At 49.3% G+C, this 18271-nt stretch overlaps 1 protein-coding gene across 1 annotated transcript in view; it reads right to left on the reverse strand.

Annotated features, from left to right (window-relative positions):
* GRIK4 (glutamate ionotropic receptor kainate type subunit 4) overlaps window positions 1-18271 on the reverse strand; it is a 350201-nt gene that overhangs the window by 172976 nt on the left and 158954 nt on the right. The window contains exon 3 of the mRNA XM_027081840.1: window positions 620-784. Within this exon, the coding sequence (XP_026937641.1) occupies window positions 620-784 (165 nt within the window). The remainder of the gene's footprint in view (window positions 1-619; window positions 785-18271) is intronic.

The following is an 18271-nucleotide window of genomic DNA, read 5'->3' on the forward strand; positions in this document are numbered from 1 at the left end:
CTGAGTATGAATGTAAAGCACTACAACTCACAGAGGATTTTCCTATATTGCAAGTCATTTAAATCTCACAATGACTTGCAAGATTTGCAAAGTAGACCTTAGTGTTCCCATTTTACAGATAAAGAAACTGAGGTTAAACAGAATCACTGACTTGTCCAAGGTTACCCACAGAGTGAGTGGCTGATGTCCAGCCCAAGTCTCAGCTTCTTCCCACAACACTGCCCTCAGCCAAAGAAAGCAAGACAGGAAACAGATGTGCCATGACTGTGCTTCCCTGGGGCTGGGGCTGAATCTCTCCTTTCTTAATCCCATATAAGGTTTCATTCAGGGATCTGTGTACAGAATGTCCAGGAGATGAATGAATCAATATATGAAGGAATGAATGAGTGGGTAAATGAAGGCATGAATGAATTCCCTGTCTTAATTCTACTCCACACATGATTTGCCACAAAACCTGGGATCTTGTCTAGACTAAGCCCTATAGGGCTTCCTGGTACATGTTTCTCTTCCTCTCTTGGGAATATCTACATCACAGGCCCGGCAATGGGTGCGGCTCACACCACCAGCCCCTCCTCTGCCAGCAAGGTAAGCAGAGGGCAGCCCTGCCCATGCTACGTACTGGTTTCTGCAGTCTCGTACTCGCTGTCTCTGAGAAGCTCAAAGATGTCCACTTCGACCTTGGCCTTGCCCAGCCTCTCGGGAGCACGGTTGATGCGGTTCTTGGCCAGGGTGATGGACAGCCGCTCCCCTCTGCTGCACTCCATGGGGTCATCCAGGATAGCAGCTGTGGGCAGGCAACCACATGGACACAGTTGGTACCCTCTACCGTTACGCGTCCTCCTACTCCAGTCTCCCCCCCATGCCGCCTTCCACTTCCACCCTGCCATCCTCAGAACTGTCCCCAAAGCAAGTCCCCTGCATGCTAAGGGTCTAGGTCTGTAGCCAGGTGTGGCGGTGAACTCTAGTGTGGCTAGTCACCTCAGGGACACTGTAATGCCACGGCAGGCCACCAGGGGCCCTCCCTGGAAGAGGTCCCCAGGCTCAGGCATCGCGATACCCTTGAATCTAGGTTTACCTGCACACATGGGCACACGTGTGCAAAGGGAGGGAGATGGCAGCAGTCCTTTGAAAATGGTATTCTGGGCATATGAGAAACTCTCCTTGAGGTGATCTAGGGTTGAAGAAGGCCAGGTTTGAGAGGGAGACCTGTGGTATCAGGAGCCGCTACAGGGCCCTGCTGAATGCCTGTTGTCCACCGATGACACATGTCACCTAGTGAGCTACATAGTTTCTATGAACTTCTGTCCTCACTGAACATGGGGAAGAGTAAGACAACCTCATGGGGCTGGTGTGAGAATTCAGTAAGACAATGTATATACGTGGCACATCATCACAATTTAATCAGTGTGACAATCAGTGTGAATGGTTGGAGTGGTGTGGTACCAACAGCTGCCCAACCTCTGGAAGCAGTATTAAGGATGCGTGTTAACCTGAGTTCAAATCCCAGCCCCGCCCCGTCTTCGCTATGGGGCCTCTGTCTCCTCACTTGTAAAATGGGGAGAGAGCCTCTTCTTTGGGTTCCAGTGAAGATGACATGGGTAATGCGTGTGAAGCACTCAGCGCAGTATCTGGTGCACAGCAAACACTCAGTAAATCTAGCCATTGGTATCATTCATTCTCTTGGTAGAGGAAGTTACACAATTGAAAATCTCTGCACAAAAACTTGTACACAGGAGTGTGGGTGAAGGGATAAATTAGGAGGTTGGGATTAACATATACACACTGCTATATATAAAATAGATAACCAACAAGGAGCTCCTGTATAGCACAGAGAACTATACTCATTAGTTTGTAATAACCTATAAGGGAAAAGAATCTGAAAAAGAATATATATATATATATATATATATATATATATAACAGAATCGCTATGCTGTATGCTTGGAACTAACACTATATTGTAAATCAACTATACTTCAAATTAAAAAACTAAAAATAAAATGTCCTAAAAATAAAGTTACTCTGTCTAAATAATAAAAAAAAACTTGTATACAAATGTTCCAAGCAGCATTATTCGTAATAGCCAAAAAGTGGGAAAACCCAAATGTCCATCTACTGATGAGTGGATGAACAAAAAAGTAGTATATCTATACAATGGAATATGACTCAGAAACAAAACGGAATAAAGTACTGATGTATGCCACAACATGGATGAACCTTGAAAACATTATGCTCAGTTGAAGAAGCCAGACACAAAAGGTCATGTGTTGAAAGACAGCATTTATATGAAATGTCCGGAATAGGCAAATAGAGACAGAAAGTAGATTAGCTGTTGCCCAGTGGCGGTGGTGGTGGTGAGGAAGCTGGGGAGAAATGGAGAGTGACCACTAATGCACATAGTGTGTTGGGGGATGACAAAAATGTCCTAAAATTGATCATGGAGATAGCTGTACAACTCTGTGAATATACTAAAAAACGCTGAATTGTATACTTAAACGGGTGAATTGTGTGTTATATGAATTATATCTCAATAAAGCTGCTACAAAAATAAAGATCAAGCTTATCTTGCAGAGCTTGAAGCCGCAGAAGAGCAACACAGAGAATCAGACCGAATAGATTTCACTGACACGTGGCCCTTGAATCTCTGTGGCTGGTATGGACAGAGACCCAGTTTCTATGCCATCTTTTCTGTATAAGGTTCCCGTATCTCCTGTGACCCATTTTCCAAACCAAAACCAGGACACAGAATATGACAAAGCACTTTTTTTCTGACTTGTGGATGTATTTATAGGCATAGCCTTACTGAACAATAGAAATTAGATTTCATTTACACAGGTTGGCCATACATGGGGCCACAGAGGTACATCCCAAGAACTAGGCGATAAAGTAGGCTTCTGTGAGTTAAGTAGCAAAGTCCATGCACACCTGATAGGATTAGCCGCCTGAGGGAATGGACAAAGGACCGGTAAATGTATGACTGAAGAGCCCAGAGACACCTAAAATTCCTACCCAGGTCACCTTAGGGAAGCAAGACCAGAATGAGATTATTACTTAGGAAGCAGAAATGTGAACAATTACACTGTGCTGTCCCAGGAAAGGAAGACTTTGGGAATAGAAGGGAAGTGGGGCAGCCCAGAGGAGCGATTCTCAAACGGTGTTCCTTGGAGGGCCCCTGGGTTCCTTCAAGAAGCAGAGGGGAAGGCTGAAGGGAGGTCTCTAGCCCCACACCAATTTCAACCAGCACAACTCCACATCCATCAGTTTCAGATATTGGAGCTCTCCAAAAGACACGTTGTGGGGAAAAGAAAAGTTTCACTGTTAAAAATATAATAGAAACCATTAACCTAGCCCTGGAGCATAGAAAAGGGACATCTGAAGTGTCAGGAACTGGCAGTGCCGTCCTGCATGAGTCACAGGAAGGAGGCACCGGGTCCATGGGATACTAGCCTCATGTTAATAGGTACACATTTATCCAGCGACAACGTCAGGGTGAGTCCTAGCGGACTTACCTAGTCTCACTGTCTGCAACAACTCTGTGAGATAAGGGTGTTATCTGTGTCATCCTCACTTGGAGTGAGAAAACAGAGGTCACAGAGGTCAAGTGACCCGCCCTCGTTCACAGGGCTGGTGAGTGTAGAGGAGGGAGGGGATCCCAGGTCAGTTTCATATGGACCCTGCATTCTTAACCACAGGTCATATTCCTTCTAATGAAATTCATCTTCTCGGGGGTTTGCTGCTGAGAAGGGAGTAGGCTAGGTAGGTGTGTCTTAGGCAGCTCACACTGCTATAAGAAAACACCATAGGGGCTTCCCTGGTGGCGCAGTGGTTGAGAGTCCGCCTGCCAATGCAGGGGACGCGGGTTCGTGCCCCGGTCCGGGAAGATCCCACATGCCGCGGAGCGGCTGGGCCCGTGAGCCATGGCCGCTGAGCCTGTGTGTCCGGAGCCTGTGCTCCGCAACGGGAGAGGCCACAACAGTGAGAGGCCCGCGTACCACAAAAAGAAAAAAAAAAAGAAAGAGAAAAAGAAAACTCCATAGAGTGGGTGGTATTTATTTCTCACGGTTCTGGAGGCTGGGGAGTAGGAGATCAGGGTGCCAGCATAATTGGGTTCCAGGGAGGTCCTGCCTCCTGGTTTGCAGATGGCTGTCTTCTCCCGATGTCCTCACATGGCAGAGAGAGGGAGATCAAGCTCTCTGGTCACTTTGAAAAGGGCACTGGGGTCTCACCTTCAGGACCTCTCCTAAACTCAATCACCTCCCAAAGTGGGGAGGGATAAATTGGAAGTTTGGGATTAGCAGATACAAATGACTTTCTATAAAATAGGTACACTACAAGGTCCTGCTGCATGTATAGCATGGTGAACTATACTCACTATCTTGTAATAAACCATAATGGAAATAAATATATATAAAACTGAATCACTTCGCTGTACACCAGAAATTAACACAACATTGTAAACCAACTATACTTCAATTAAAAAAAAACCGGTGTGTGCTATGGACTGAATTACGTCCCCCCAGATTCCTTTGTTAAAGCTCTAATGTGTGCATTTAGAGAGACAGGACCTTTAAGAGGTAATTAAGGTTAAATGAGGTTATAAGTGTTGGGTTCTGATCACTTGGGATTGGCATCCTTAGAAGAGACAACAGAGAAGGTTCCCTCCCACTTTCTTCCACCCCCAAGGCAGGAAGCAGGCTGTCACCAGGAACTGACCCTGCAGCACATTGACAGCAGACTTTTAGCCTCCAGAACTTGAGAAATAGATGCCCCTTGTTGAAGCCACCCAGCCTGTGGTATTTTATTATGACAGCCCAAGCTGACAAAGACAATGTGCTAATTAATATAAACCCTCACATGCAGGACGCCAGCCAGCCACGTGACACCACACAGTGAACTCACAGAGCGTCACCAGACACACTTTGAGACAGAGGGATCATGGTCGGGGGTGGGGAGAGGGGATGGCAGGGAGGAGAGAATGTGGGAATGATACACTAAGGGGCACATGAGGTCCTCTCGGTGCTCGGCACTCAGGACTCTGCCTTCAGAGGTACCTGGCAGGTGCTCACCAACTCACTAAGATCCACAGTCCCGCCCTCCCTCCCTTGCCAGCCCCCGTGCCATTCTGGGCACCATTTTTTCATTAGGTTTTAGGTTTTAGACACTAATTAATTTCTGGCTGGGAACAGCCTCAGCTGGGTGGTTGGCTGGCATCAGGCATACTGGGATCAGGATAATTAGGATGACCACAGGAGCCAGACTCCAGGGCTGGGGCAGCAAGGATGAGGCTCAGGCCTTCTAGGGACATCAGAGGAGCATGTCCGCAGCAGGCATTACGGAGCAGCATCCCTGCTGTCCAGCACTCACCTGCGGGGCCCGGGGGCGAAGGAGAGCAGCTGGCACAGGACTGAATGTATGGCCGCTGCCCCTAACCTTCAGCCCCAGGCCTGGCTGTCGGGCTGGGCCAGGATGCTGAGTCCCCAGCCGCTGCCTAAGGAGGAGCCACGTTATCTGGCACATCCTCCACCCCTGCAGACAAGTCGACCTGCAGCCACAGTGAGGCTGATCGGGGCCGGGGGGGATCTGCCTCTGCAGCAAAGGCCAGGCTGAGACGGGGAGACGTGTTTAGGGACCAGGGTCTGCCCCCTTTCCAGCCATGGGGACTCTGCAATGACTCTTCAAACCCACATGGACTCATGACTCCTTCCCGCCCAGGGAGCCACGAGCCCTCACATTTCCCTTGGCCTTTCTCCCCACGAGCCAAGTGCTTTACCCTCTGCTGGGACGTCTCTGAGTTCTAAGGCTCGTGCCAAGGAAAGGGCGGCCTGCTGACTCTGCCCACCTCCACTCAAGCGTCCCTCCGTGTTCTGGGCCCACACCTGTCTCTACTCTGGAGAGGACGCCTCCCCCAGGGCTGGCAGGCTGGGGCTGCCCACTGGGGTGCTTTCTTACTCACCCCTAGTGGTCCTGGCCATGACCACCCAGGGGAGGATGTGGGATCACTGACCCGCTCAGACCCCTTAAGCCTCCCCGTGGTCTGAAGGGTTGGTCCCAATCGAGCCTCCAGGATGGCATCAGGCCCTCCACACCTTTCCACCTGTGGCACACCTTCCATCCCCCTAGGGACAGCGCCTCTGAGCTAGGACCTGGGCTGACAGGTTATGTTCCCTCCTCTATGCCTCTACTGACACTGGCCCTGCCTCTTATTCCCCCTCTCCCTACAAGGCCCACCTCAGACCACCTCTTCCAAGAAGTCTCCCCTGACTCCCCAGGCCAGTGCTCTCCTTGGATTTCCACGCACTGCCTTGGAGCGGTATTTACCTTTCCATTTCCAGGTGAGTTTCCTCATCTAGCTTGTACCTTAAAAGCCCAGAGCGATCCCTCCTTCCTTTGAAACTCCCCAGATTCCCCGTCCCACATCAATTCCCCCTTCTTAGAACACTCACAGGAACTTCTCTGTACTTGTCCTCAGACAGTAACCACTTCTGACTTTCTATTATTTATTATGCCCATTTGTCCATCTTTTCTCCCCTAGACAGCTGCCTCCCTGAGGGCGAGGGCCATGCCTTATTCATCTCTGCAACTGTGCAATCCCAGATACATACGCACTGAGCCCTTAATGAATGCTATTGAGTGAATAAATAATGTAAGGCCACTGTATTCTCATGCCCTACAGCCAGGAGCAGACACCGTGCCTGGTGCAGTAGGCATTAGACTAGGCGTGGACTGGGGACAGTTCCTATGCCCAGGCCTGCAGGGCAGAGGACCTGGGCGGACCCCTCCTTCCCAGGGTTGGGGCTTTCCTGCTCTCTGCTCACCTGTGTCCATCAGAATGGGGCTTGCCTTCCCTCCACAATTTCTCAGCAGCCCATAAGTGACCCCTCTGATGGAAAATCAGCCTCCTTAATCCCTTGGTCCTTCCAGAGTCCCGCGGCTGAAGATTTCGAAGCACTTCGATAACTCTCACCTCTTTAAGGGCAGGAGTAAAGAGGTTTTACTGGAGAGTCTGTATAGGCAGTATCTATAACGCGCCTGCAGCTGTTAGAGCCCTGTGCCAACAAGAAGAGGAGGCGATGTGAGCCTCCAGGGAATCCTTTGGCTTTGCTCCCAAGCCAAGGCCCGGGCTGCTTGCTCCCTGGGGCCCCAGCCCCTCACCATCACTCATCGGGCATCTCACTCACCTGTGTCCTCCCAGTGCCCCTTGTTTCACCCCTGTTGGTCCCAGTCATCTTGCCGGAGGCAACCGCACCACTGTGCAGGCTGCTCCCACCGCAAACTCACACCCTCCCCCTCACCTGGGGGGCACACCCTCCCCCTCACCTGGGGGGCCACACGCATCATATCCTTGTCCTCTGACGTTACAGCGTATCTGTTTGCTGGGGCTGCCGTAACAAAGCACCATGGACGGGGCGGCTTAAACAACGGAAGTTGATTTCCTCCCAGTTCTGGAGGCTACAGGTTCAAGACCAAGGTGTCGGCAGGTTTGGTTTTATTCTGAGGCCTCTCTCCTTGGCTTGCAGATGGCCGTCTTCTCCTGGTGTCTTCACAAGGTCTTTCCACTGTGCCATGTCTGTGTCCTAATCTCCTCTGCTTAGAAAGATATCGGTCATGTTCGCTTATGGCCCACTCATACGACCTCACTTTAACTTAATTACCTCTTTAGGGACCCTACTTCCAAATACAGTCACATCCTGAGGTCCTGGGTGTTGGGATGCTAACAGATGAATCTGGGTGGGGAGGGACGGTGTACAATTCGGGCCACACCATGGACCTTCACCTCTAGCCACTGCCTGCTCTCACCTCCCCACTCAGCCCACGGGCTGGCTAAACTGAGGCCGCTCTCGGTGAACTGCCTCAGCTTTGTGCCCCGACCTCTTTCCACTGGGCTCAGATGAGGGGGGTCCTGTGAGAGGAGGTCCCCAGGCCTGGCTCTCTGCCTCACCACGCCTCCCTGCTCTCCTTTATGTTCAGTGTCTGTCCCAGACCCACTCATTCCCTTCCACTAAAACATGGCCAGAGCCCTCCCCTCCCATCGGGACCCTCCACTGACCACACGGACCAAGCATGTCCCTCCGGCCCTCCCTTTACCCCACCTGCAACTCGGGTCAGGCTTCTCCAGGGATGGATCAACGTTTTCTAACGCTACCTCATCCCACCCTGGACTCTCCCTCTGTCCCCACCACCCACTCCAACTGTACTCGCAAGGCAAATAACCTTCAATAGCCCTTTTTTTTTTTTTCTTTTTCCGGTACGCGGGCCTCTCACTGTTGTGGCCTCTCCCGTTGCGGAGCACAGGCTCCAGACGTGCAGGCTCAGCGGCCATGGCTCACGGGCCCAGCCGCTCCGCGGCATGTGGGATCCTCCCGGACCGGGGCACGAACCCACGTCCCCTGCATGGGCAGGCGGACTCTCAACCACTGCGCCATCAGGGAAGCCCCCAATAGCCCATTTTTGCAAAACTGGTGGACACATTTGATTCCTTGTCTTCTTACGTCCCGAGCTGGCATGACTGTTTGTATCTGCCACGTGCTGTTCAAAGAACGTCGTGTGTATCACCTCATTTAATCCTCACGCAACCCTACAGCTTACTGTCCCATTTTATAGGTGAGAACACTGAGAAAGAGGCCTGTTAAGCAACTTGCCCAAGATCACCCAGCTCTTAACGGCAGCCTTGGTCCAGCCCATGGGCCACTAGACCACGTCATCAGGTCGCCTCCCCGGTTCTCTTTGCATCTGAGGGTCTCCGGTGCTCTTTTGTGTCTGGGACCCTCAGCTTCTGTGGCTTCCATGGCACGACACCCCTGGGACTTTCCTCCTACTTTTCTGCCCATTCTCTCAAGGTACACTTCTCCTGCCTGACCTTTAAATACCGGGGAACCCCAAGGAGCTGTGCAGAGCCCTCTTCTCACCTGACTCCCAGGGGCTTCCTAAATGACCTTGCTCACAGCCACCTCCATGGGGGTACTTGACTTATGTCCACCTGCCTGATGATCCCTCCATGCAAATGTCTGACGAGGATCCCAAATTTAGCAAAACCCAGACTAAACCCACCCTCTTCTCTCCTGTATTCTCCCTGATATATTCCTGAGTTTAGTTAACACAGCACCAGCTACCCAGGCATCATGGCCTCACCCCAATTCCTCACCTCCTGGTTGCTTCTGATTTTCCCTCCTCAAGATTTCTCAAATCACTCCTTTCTCTCTGGTCTCAATACTGCTGTTCTAGTTCAGTCCTTTCATTTCAGTGATTTCACTGCAACCTCATAACTCTCACTTTTTACTTTTAATTTTTAATGTTTTGATTTATATGTATTTGCTTTTATTGAAGTACAGTTGTTTTACAGTGTCACCAGAGTTTTAACCACCACCCAGCACTCCACAATCACTCCCACACACAGCTGCCAGAGTGATGCCTTTAAGGTACAAACCCTCGCTTTTAGCTTCCAATCTCCAAATAAATGAATTACTTGATATGGCAGACAAGAGCTGGCTCTAGCTTTTGAATCTTATATTCTGCTTCTCTGCTCATCTGTCTCCAGCTTCTAGAAATACTGAACCACCTAACTCCTATAGTACCATCTAAGGTGCGCGCGCGCACATACACACACACACACACACACACACACACACAGTGCTGCTGTGTGCCAAATACTTTAGCTTAATCTCCTCCCTCTGCGTCCTCACCTTTGCCCACTCACCACTCCTACTCAGAATGAATCCTCAGCTCAGACCTCCCCTCCTTCCGGAAGCCTCCTCTGAACACAAAGGTTGATCAAGTGTCCCAACTATGTATATTCATAGAATCCCATGCATCTTATACTCTAATTATCGGTTTAGTCTTTCACTTTCACGCTTTCATTTTTTCTGTCCCCAGTGCCTGGCGCCTTGCCTGAAAACACTTTATCAGCGTTAGAGCCAAATTTGTTTTGGCTTTTGAGGAATTATATGCTGACTTCTATTCTTCCATCAAAATTACTAGTCTGATCCACACATATATGGACAACTTACTTTGACGACAAAGGTGCAGTGAGAAAAATGGGCTTTTCAACAAATGATGCTGGAACAACTAGATATCCATGTGTTTTAAAAAAGCTTCAAACCCCGTCTTATGCGATATACAGAATAAACTCTGTCTCACACTATATACAAAAATTAATGCAAAATGGATCATAGACCTAGAATTATAAAACTTCTAGAAGAAAATCTTTGTGACCTTGAGTTAGAAAAAGATTTCTTAGATGTGATGACACCAGAAGCAACACGCATGAAATTAAAAATTGACAAACTGGACTTCGTCAAAATGTTAAATGTCTGCTCTTCAAAGACACTGTTAGTGGAATGAAAAGATAAGCCACAGACTGAGAGAAAATAGTACATGCAAAGCATATACCTGAAAAAGACTTGTATCCAGAATATACAAAGAGCTCTCAAGACTCAACAATAAGAAATCAAACAACCCAATTTTTAAAGATGGGCAAAAGATTTTAACAGACGCTTCAACAAAGAGGTTATATAGGCAGCAAGTAATCTGTGAACTATACTCAACAGCATTAATCATTGGGGAAATACAAAGTAAAACCCTAATGGGATATTGTCAGAAACCCATTAGCATAGCTAACACTTCAAAGCTCAACCACACCACGTCGGTGAGGAGGAACTGGACCTCTCATATGCTACTGATGGGGCTGTAAATGGGGTATGACCACTCAGAAAACCATCTGTCAGTTTCTTGAGAAGTTCAACATACATCTGCTGTATAATTCAGCCATTCCACTCCCAGGTAGGTATCCAAAAGAAAAGAAAGCACGTGTCTACACAAAAATATGTAGACAAATGTTTATAATTACTTGATCCAGAGCAGTCAAAGACTGGAAACACCATCACCAGGTGAATGAATAAACAAACTGTGGTCTCTCCATACAATGAAATACTAGAATGAAAGAAGCCAGACAACAAAGACAACATACTGTATGTTTCCATTTTTATATATTTCTAGAAAATACAAACTAATCTGTAGTGCAGGAAGTAGATCTGTAGTGCAGGAAGCAGATGCCTGGGGCTGGGGCTGGGGCAGGAAGGAGCAGGCTGAGGAATGAAAACGTGACACCAGGAAACTCTTTTTGGGCGATGAAAAAATTCTCTATCTTGGTTGCGGTAATGGTATTTACAGGTGTACGCACGGCAAAACTTATCAAATTTTACACTTCAAACTACATGCAGTTTATTGTCTATAAGTTATACCTCAGTTTTTTTAAACATCTTTATTGGAGTATAATTGCTTTACAATGGTGTGTTAGTTTCTGCTTTATAACAAAGTGAATCAGCTATATATATACATATATCCTTATATCTCCTCCCTTTTGCATCTCCCTCCCACCCTCCCTATCCCACCCCTCTAGAGCTGATCTCCCTGTGCTATGCGGCTGCTTCCCACTAGCTATCTATTTTACATTTGGTAGTGTATATATGTCCATGCCACTCTCTCACTTCGTCCCAGCTTACCCTTCCCCCTCCCCATGTCCTCAAGTCCATTCTCGAGTAGGTCTGCGTCTTTATTCCTGTCCTGCCTCTAGGTTCTTCAGACCATTTTTCTTTTTAATTCCATATATACGTGTTAGCATACAGTATTTGTTTTTCTCTTTCTGACTTACTTCACTCTGTATGACAGACTCTAGGTCCATCCACCTCACTACAAACAACTCAGTTTTGTTCCTTTTAATGGCTGAGTAATATTCCATTGTATATATGTGCCACACCTTCTTTGTTACCTCAATTTTTAAAACATGCTTTTATGAGAAAAACATTACTAATCCTCTGGCTCCTTCCTACCTTCTCCATCCCCTCCCCCTCCCCCTCAGCAAATGAAGCATCTTAAACTCTGTGGTCTACACCTACTGCCTCCAATTCCTCTGCATCTTCTCTATCCCGAGCCTCCACCACCTCTGGATTCACCCTCAGAAATCACCAAGGTTCTCCTTCCTTGGTTTTCAGAGTTTTGAAGCTCTCTGGAGCATTTGTGACTGGAACCTTTTTCTTGGTGTCATCTTTTGACATCCGTGATATGACACTATTTTGATTTTCATTCTGAGCACCTTCACCCCAACCCCCTTCCCTAGCTCCCTTCCCTTCTATATAACCCTAGTTGTCTGTGTTCCCCAGATCTCACACTCTGGATTTAGTCCTCAGTTCATTTTCTCTTCATGTGCATTTTCTCCCCTTGAAGAATTGATTAATTCTCAACTATCAGCTTTATGCAGATAACCCCAGAATCTCTGTCTCCAAGCTCGGTTTCTCATCTACACATTAGCCTCCTGTTTCTGGCTGCTAAAGGAAAACATCCCCTTGGAGATCCTTCCAAACTCCATGTCCCAAATGTAACCCTTTATTTTTCATAGAATGGTGGGGGGGTCTCTCTGACTTCCCCATTGCAATTAATAGCAGCAGTTTCCCACACGTCATCCACGTCAGAGCTGTCTTGCACGCCCCCCATCCTTCAGCCACTCTACCTGCTCAGTCACTAAGGACCGCTAAGGGATTTGCTTCCCATCCACTGCTTTCTTTCTGTCCCCACTGCCGCCATCCCGCCTCTCTCCTGCAATTCCCCTAACTTGTTACCTGCCTCCAGTCTCTCCTGCACTCATCCAGCTACTCCACACTGCAGATTCACCTGCCTGGCCCCTAACCCCTGCACAATCTGGTCCCCACTTGCCTTTCCAGGCTCACATTCTACTAAATTCTCTGACCACCTAGTTAACACCTAGGCAGTCCTTGCTGTCACTCTGCCCTGTGTCTTTTCTCCAGGTGGTCTCTTCTTCCTGGAAAGCTCTTAGCTTTTCTTTATCCACATCTAAATCCTACGCAAATGATGCCCCACTCTCCTGCCCACTCCCACCCTGCCCCTGGCAAGCGCTGGACTGCTCTAGCCCGGCTGATCTTGCCCTCTTCAAATCCCCCAAAGCGCGTATTATCAGCGTCATTCATTAAGCACGTAATCTGTGCTTTGTAACTGCTATAGGTCATTCATCCATTCATCCAATCATCCCTTGATTAATTCATCAAACACCTATTAAATGCCTATCTTAAACAAGGTACTAGGTATATAGAAAAGGATAAGATATGACCATAAACGCAAGTGGCCACAACCCAATATGGTATGTGATTGACAAAATCATACTACACTCCAGCCATGAGCCACTCAGGTGCTCACTGTGCTGGGGACTCACAGAGAACTAAGACCAGGCCCTTGACTCTCAAACCTTTGGCCCCTCGTGGGAGTTGGCAGGGGTGCTGGGAGAGACAGACTGTTACTGTATAATGGAGTTAGTGGTTCCATAGAGAGAATCACAGATGTCTAAGGAAGTACAGTTAAAGGAAAACCAACCTCTTCCGGGTGACGGAGGGAAGTTTTAGGGAAGGCCTCATACATTTCTCCAACACACACGTGGTGAGACCTACTAACTACCAGGCACTGTGCCAGGTTCCCAGAAGATGCAACCTTGAAGGAGGCACGTGAGTTTCCCTGGAGAGGCAGGGCAACCAAGTGTGTTCCCGTGTGGGGAGCCCCCAAAGGCATGAGGAAGCCTGGGTTGACTGGTTCAGCTGGCATGAGGGGCCCGAGCCCCTGGCAGGGGAGGCTGGACAGGAGGACAGGAGCCTGAGCATGAAGGACCTTGTGTGTCACGCCAGGGAATTGAAGGAAAACAACAGGAGGATTTTCCACAGACAATGACGTCATATTTGCATTTTAGGGTTATCATGCTCACATCGTAGTAGATATATTGGCGAGAGTTCATGAAATGGGAGCTGGGAAGATCAGTTTGGGGGTGACGTTAGTAGCCCAGGAAAGAGAAATGAGGCAGGTACTGAGGGGCAGGACGATGAGGGTCAAAGACGTGGGGCAGATTCAAGCGAGATTCGGGAGGTGGAATCAAGAGGGGCCGCTGGGAGGAGATAAGAAGGGCTCTGGCTTCACTTATCATTTAGATGGTGACATCGCTGACTCAGATGAAGAGTAAGGGGAGAGGAAGGCTGTTCTCTTTTGTTTCTGGAGAAGGGTAGAATGATGAGTTTGGGGTGGTATTCATTAAGTTCGGGGTACTCTTGAGCAGCAAAGTTGCTGGCCTGGCTTTCCCGAGAACCGTCCAGGCTGGAGACACAGTCCTGGGAGACCTCGGGGTTAGGGTGGTGATGCCAATTTGGATTCGGCATAAGGTGAAGAGTAAGGAGAGGACAGGGACGGGGCTAGGACCAAGGGGCTCAACATCTGGGGAGAGTGTGGAGGAAGAGAAGCTGATGCAAGAGACACAGTCGTCAGTGGTTGGGATGGAGGAGGGAAGGAGGATGGACGTCAAGTAGAATAAGCACTAAAAATTTTCCATGAGATCTGGCAATCAGGAGGTCACTGGCGATACCAGCAAGAGCTGTTCCCATGTAGAGGTGGGGGCAGTATTTAGGTGGCCACAGGTGAGAAGTCGCTGAGAAGTGGCTGGAGTCAAGCAGCTCTCTTCAAGAAAAGGAGAGCGATCAGGGCAAGAGGTGGCGTGAAACACGTTGCCCAAGGGAGGGTCTTTCATTCACATGAGAGGGGCTCAGAAGAAGGCCCCGAAGGGGAGGGAGAAGCTGATGATGTCAGAAGAAAGGGGCCACTTTCTGAAGCAAGTCCTGCAAAAAGGCTGGTCAACAAAGAGCCTGAGGCACAGGTTACAGGTTCACCTGGGCTGGGGGGGGGGGGGCGGGGGGGGGGGGGGAAGGAGGCGGGGCCGACAGTGCTCACTGTGCCCCTGGTGCCCTCTCCTTTTCTCCCTTTTAACAACAGAACACCCCGGTGTTACCTGGACCCCTGGAGGCCCAACTACAGATTCATTTCCCAGTGTCCTCTGCAGCTGGGGGAGGCCAGAGCTGAATTCCAGCCGTCAGTATGAGTGGACGCAACCGTGGCACATCCAGGCCATCTTGCACTGGACTCTCCTTCCCTTTCTTGCTGGCTCAAATGGTGACGACAGGAATGTGAGGAAACTACATGCTGATGATGGCAATGCTGCTTCTGCCTCTACCACCCCCCGCCAGCCTTGGACCACCACCTACCTCCGAGACCCTTCCATCTTTGAGCTACTTCATTTTCAGGCCTCCTTGTTACTATAGCTCAGCCTAAATTCTAACTCAGCGCCATCCAATAGAAATATAATGCAAGCCACACACGCAGCTTTAAACTTTCCAGTAACCATGTTGAACAAGTAAAAAGAAACAGGTGAAATCATGCAATTAATTTTAATAATATATTTCATTTAACCAAAAATTCCAAATATTACTATTTTACATTCTAATAAATATAAAAATCACTGAGATATTTTGTATTCTTGATTTCATACTAAAACTTCGAAATCCAGGGTGTGTTTTATACTTACAGCACATCTCAATCCAGACTAGCCTCACCACACGGGCTCCGTGGCCAGCGGCTACCATATGGGACAGCGCAAGTCTACCTAATTCTAATAGATGGAGCTTTAGATAGATTTGGGGGGCGGGGGCGTTGAGAGAGAGACTGAGCTTGAGCTTCTACTTCCTCTGAAAAGAGGTAAGATAATCACTTTCTGAGCCAGAGTGACACAGAAGGGATGGGTAGTTTCAGGTGAAAGCTTAGCATAGGTGCTCTGAGATGTAAATGTATTTCTGTTTGGGCCCAGTTGAAATGAAGAAAGTTGGTGTGTTTCTGCAAGCGGCCTCGGGGCATGGACAGGAGCAGGGCATGTAGACATCAGAAGTGTCAAGAGTAGGAGTTATTAGGTGGGTGGGCAGGACGAGGGGACAAAGGAATTGAAGGCTCTTACAGGAGCGTTAGCGGGGTGACGGGCCGTGTTCTTTCCACTTGATGGGAAAGCCAGTGGAACCCAGAAAAAGTTGTCCAAATGGTTTGGCCCAGAGGGGCTGAGGAACACGTGGGGCACCTGGATTGTGAACATATGGAAAAGCATTGAGAGCAAGACGGTAAGAGCTAGGGGCAGAGGATGCTGTTTTCAGACTGCGGGATTTTGAAATTAAGGTTTTAGAGGCAGAAGAGGACTAAGGGTTGCCACAATCCAGAGTGTGGTTCAGACAGTGACGTGGAGAGGGAGAAGGTCGCTGGAAGGGAGGACGTTGAGGATCCCCAGGGCAGTGGCACGAGAGGGGAGGATCCACGGGCACTGAGGATGATCAGGGCGAGAGACAAGGTAGGATGAGAGGAAGGCTGTGAGGCAGGAACCAAAGCCACAGGTGAGAAAGGCAGGCACTAGGTGAGCGGAGGCTTGTCCTGGGGAACAGTGGTAGCGGGGGAGCAGGTAAGCACACCTGCCTCTCTTCTGAGTGAGCAGTTGCCTCTGGAGATGGCTGGAAGGGAAGCACTGCACCTGACAGGTTTGGGTTCTAGCCAGTGGAGGGGGGCTGTGTGATGGGCTTGACATCTCAGCAGAACTGGGGCTCCGTGTCAAGCTGACATGGATGTGGAGGGAGGTCAGGAGGGGGTGTCCGAGTGGAGGAGGCAGCACAGAGCGGCAAGGGGGAAGCATCTGAGGGATGATGGGCACTGGGGTCTGCACACAGTCGTGTGGAGGGCTGCGTCCTGCTACCGCGCGACTGCTCTCTGGGCTGGGAACCCTGTCTCCGCTTTGCCGGTGTCCTCCATCTCACTCAGCACAGATCTGGCCAAACTCGTTAAAAGACTCGATCCTCGTGTGTGTTAGTTGTCACACGTTCCAAACACGATTCGCCTTCCGGTCCATTCCTTAATCCTTCATACTCCCACAGTTAATGAAAGGAGATGACCTCCCGGAAAAAAATGTACGAATAAAGGCCTCTGTAAGATCTCTGCACACCCTACTGATATTCCCAGTTAACCCCAAGCTCTTCCTTTCTCTCCCTGCATCTTGCCACTTCCCTCTGGGTTGTCTTTGGGGAAGGAGAGTCCCCTTGCGTTCACATGGTCACAGGTCTGCGGCAGTTCCCCTGGCCAGTTCCGGCTGGACCAGTTGCACGACTGTGGCAGGGCAGTGCCCCGCACTGCCACACTCAAGGCTCTCTCTCTGCACACAGCCAGGTGGGGGGACAGAAAGAGTGGGCCGGAGTTGCCCGTTCGTCTTCTGTAACAGCTGCTGGTGACAGCTTTCCGGCCAAGTTATGGGATGGAGCGGACTGAAGCCAGAGGACTGGGGAACGATGGGGGATGCTGAGAAACTTGGCGGGTCTAGCTTGTACAAGGATGCCAGGCAAGGTCTGCTTTTATTCCAGAGGAGACTGAGCCCAGGTCAACTTCACAGGGGTGGGGCAGGGGGGATTCAATGTGATGAGCCCTTACTGAACACCTATCTGACTCCAGGCACTAGGGGGGTAGATGCATTTGAGAACCCAAGACATAGAGGCATGAAGCAGCCCTGGCCCCTGTTCTAAAGACTCATTGATTAGCTGGGGAGATGGTGATGGGGGACAGGGAAGGAGGGCAGAGAGCACAAGCGACATGCTGGGCAGACTCTGAAAGGTGAGCTCAGCTGGGCAGCTGCCAGGTGCCACCCACAGAATCCATGCTCCTCTGTCACCACGGCTCCATGCTGTCTGTGACTCACCTGTCAATTTCCATCACATGATGTCACCATTGTTCCATGCTCCTTCCCTGACTCTAGGGAGGGAGATCCTAAGCCATAATCCCACTGAGGGGTTCTCATCTCTACATCTTACCCAAAGCTGTGATAAATGAGAGTGGTGCGCACCTGAATCCACCATGCAGGAGCTTGTCACCTCCAATCACAAATGGCAATTACGATGGGAGCTAGAAGTCTGACACATTGGTTGATGCTAATCTCTCTTCCACCCAAGCAAGTGAGAGATAAGGACAGATAAGAACTGCTTCGAGTTCTTTGCAAGAATATGGCTAGAAAAATCTGAAGGGCCATTACTTTGATTGTTTCCACCTTGGAGTTATCTGTCTCTTTTCCCAGGAGATCAAAGCACAAGTAACAGATCTTCTCGTTCACCGTCATCATCCCCCTGGGAAACAGATAGAGAAATTTATCCAGGAGGACATGGCGTTAGAGCATCTAAGCTAGGGCCCCACATGGGAGAAGTGCTCTGTTGAATAGTCATTCACCAATTTATTTGAAAAATATTCAGATAATGTCATCTTCTCTTTTGTGTTGCTTTCCTAAGGTGGAAGGGAGGAGATTCATACCAAGAACATGTGTCAAAATTCTAGGTCCCATTGTAATGACTGTTTCTGATTGGGGAGGACAGTCACTGTTCTACGTGCT

Source organism: Aethalodelphis obliquidens, unplaced genomic scaffold, assembly GCF_003676395.1.
Source record: "Aethalodelphis obliquidens isolate GAN/ISIS:26980383/991018 unplaced genomic scaffold, ASM367639v1 scaffold46, whole genome shotgun sequence".
Classification (NCBI taxonomy): Eukaryota; Metazoa; Chordata; class Mammalia; order Artiodactyla; family Delphinidae; genus Aethalodelphis; species Aethalodelphis obliquidens.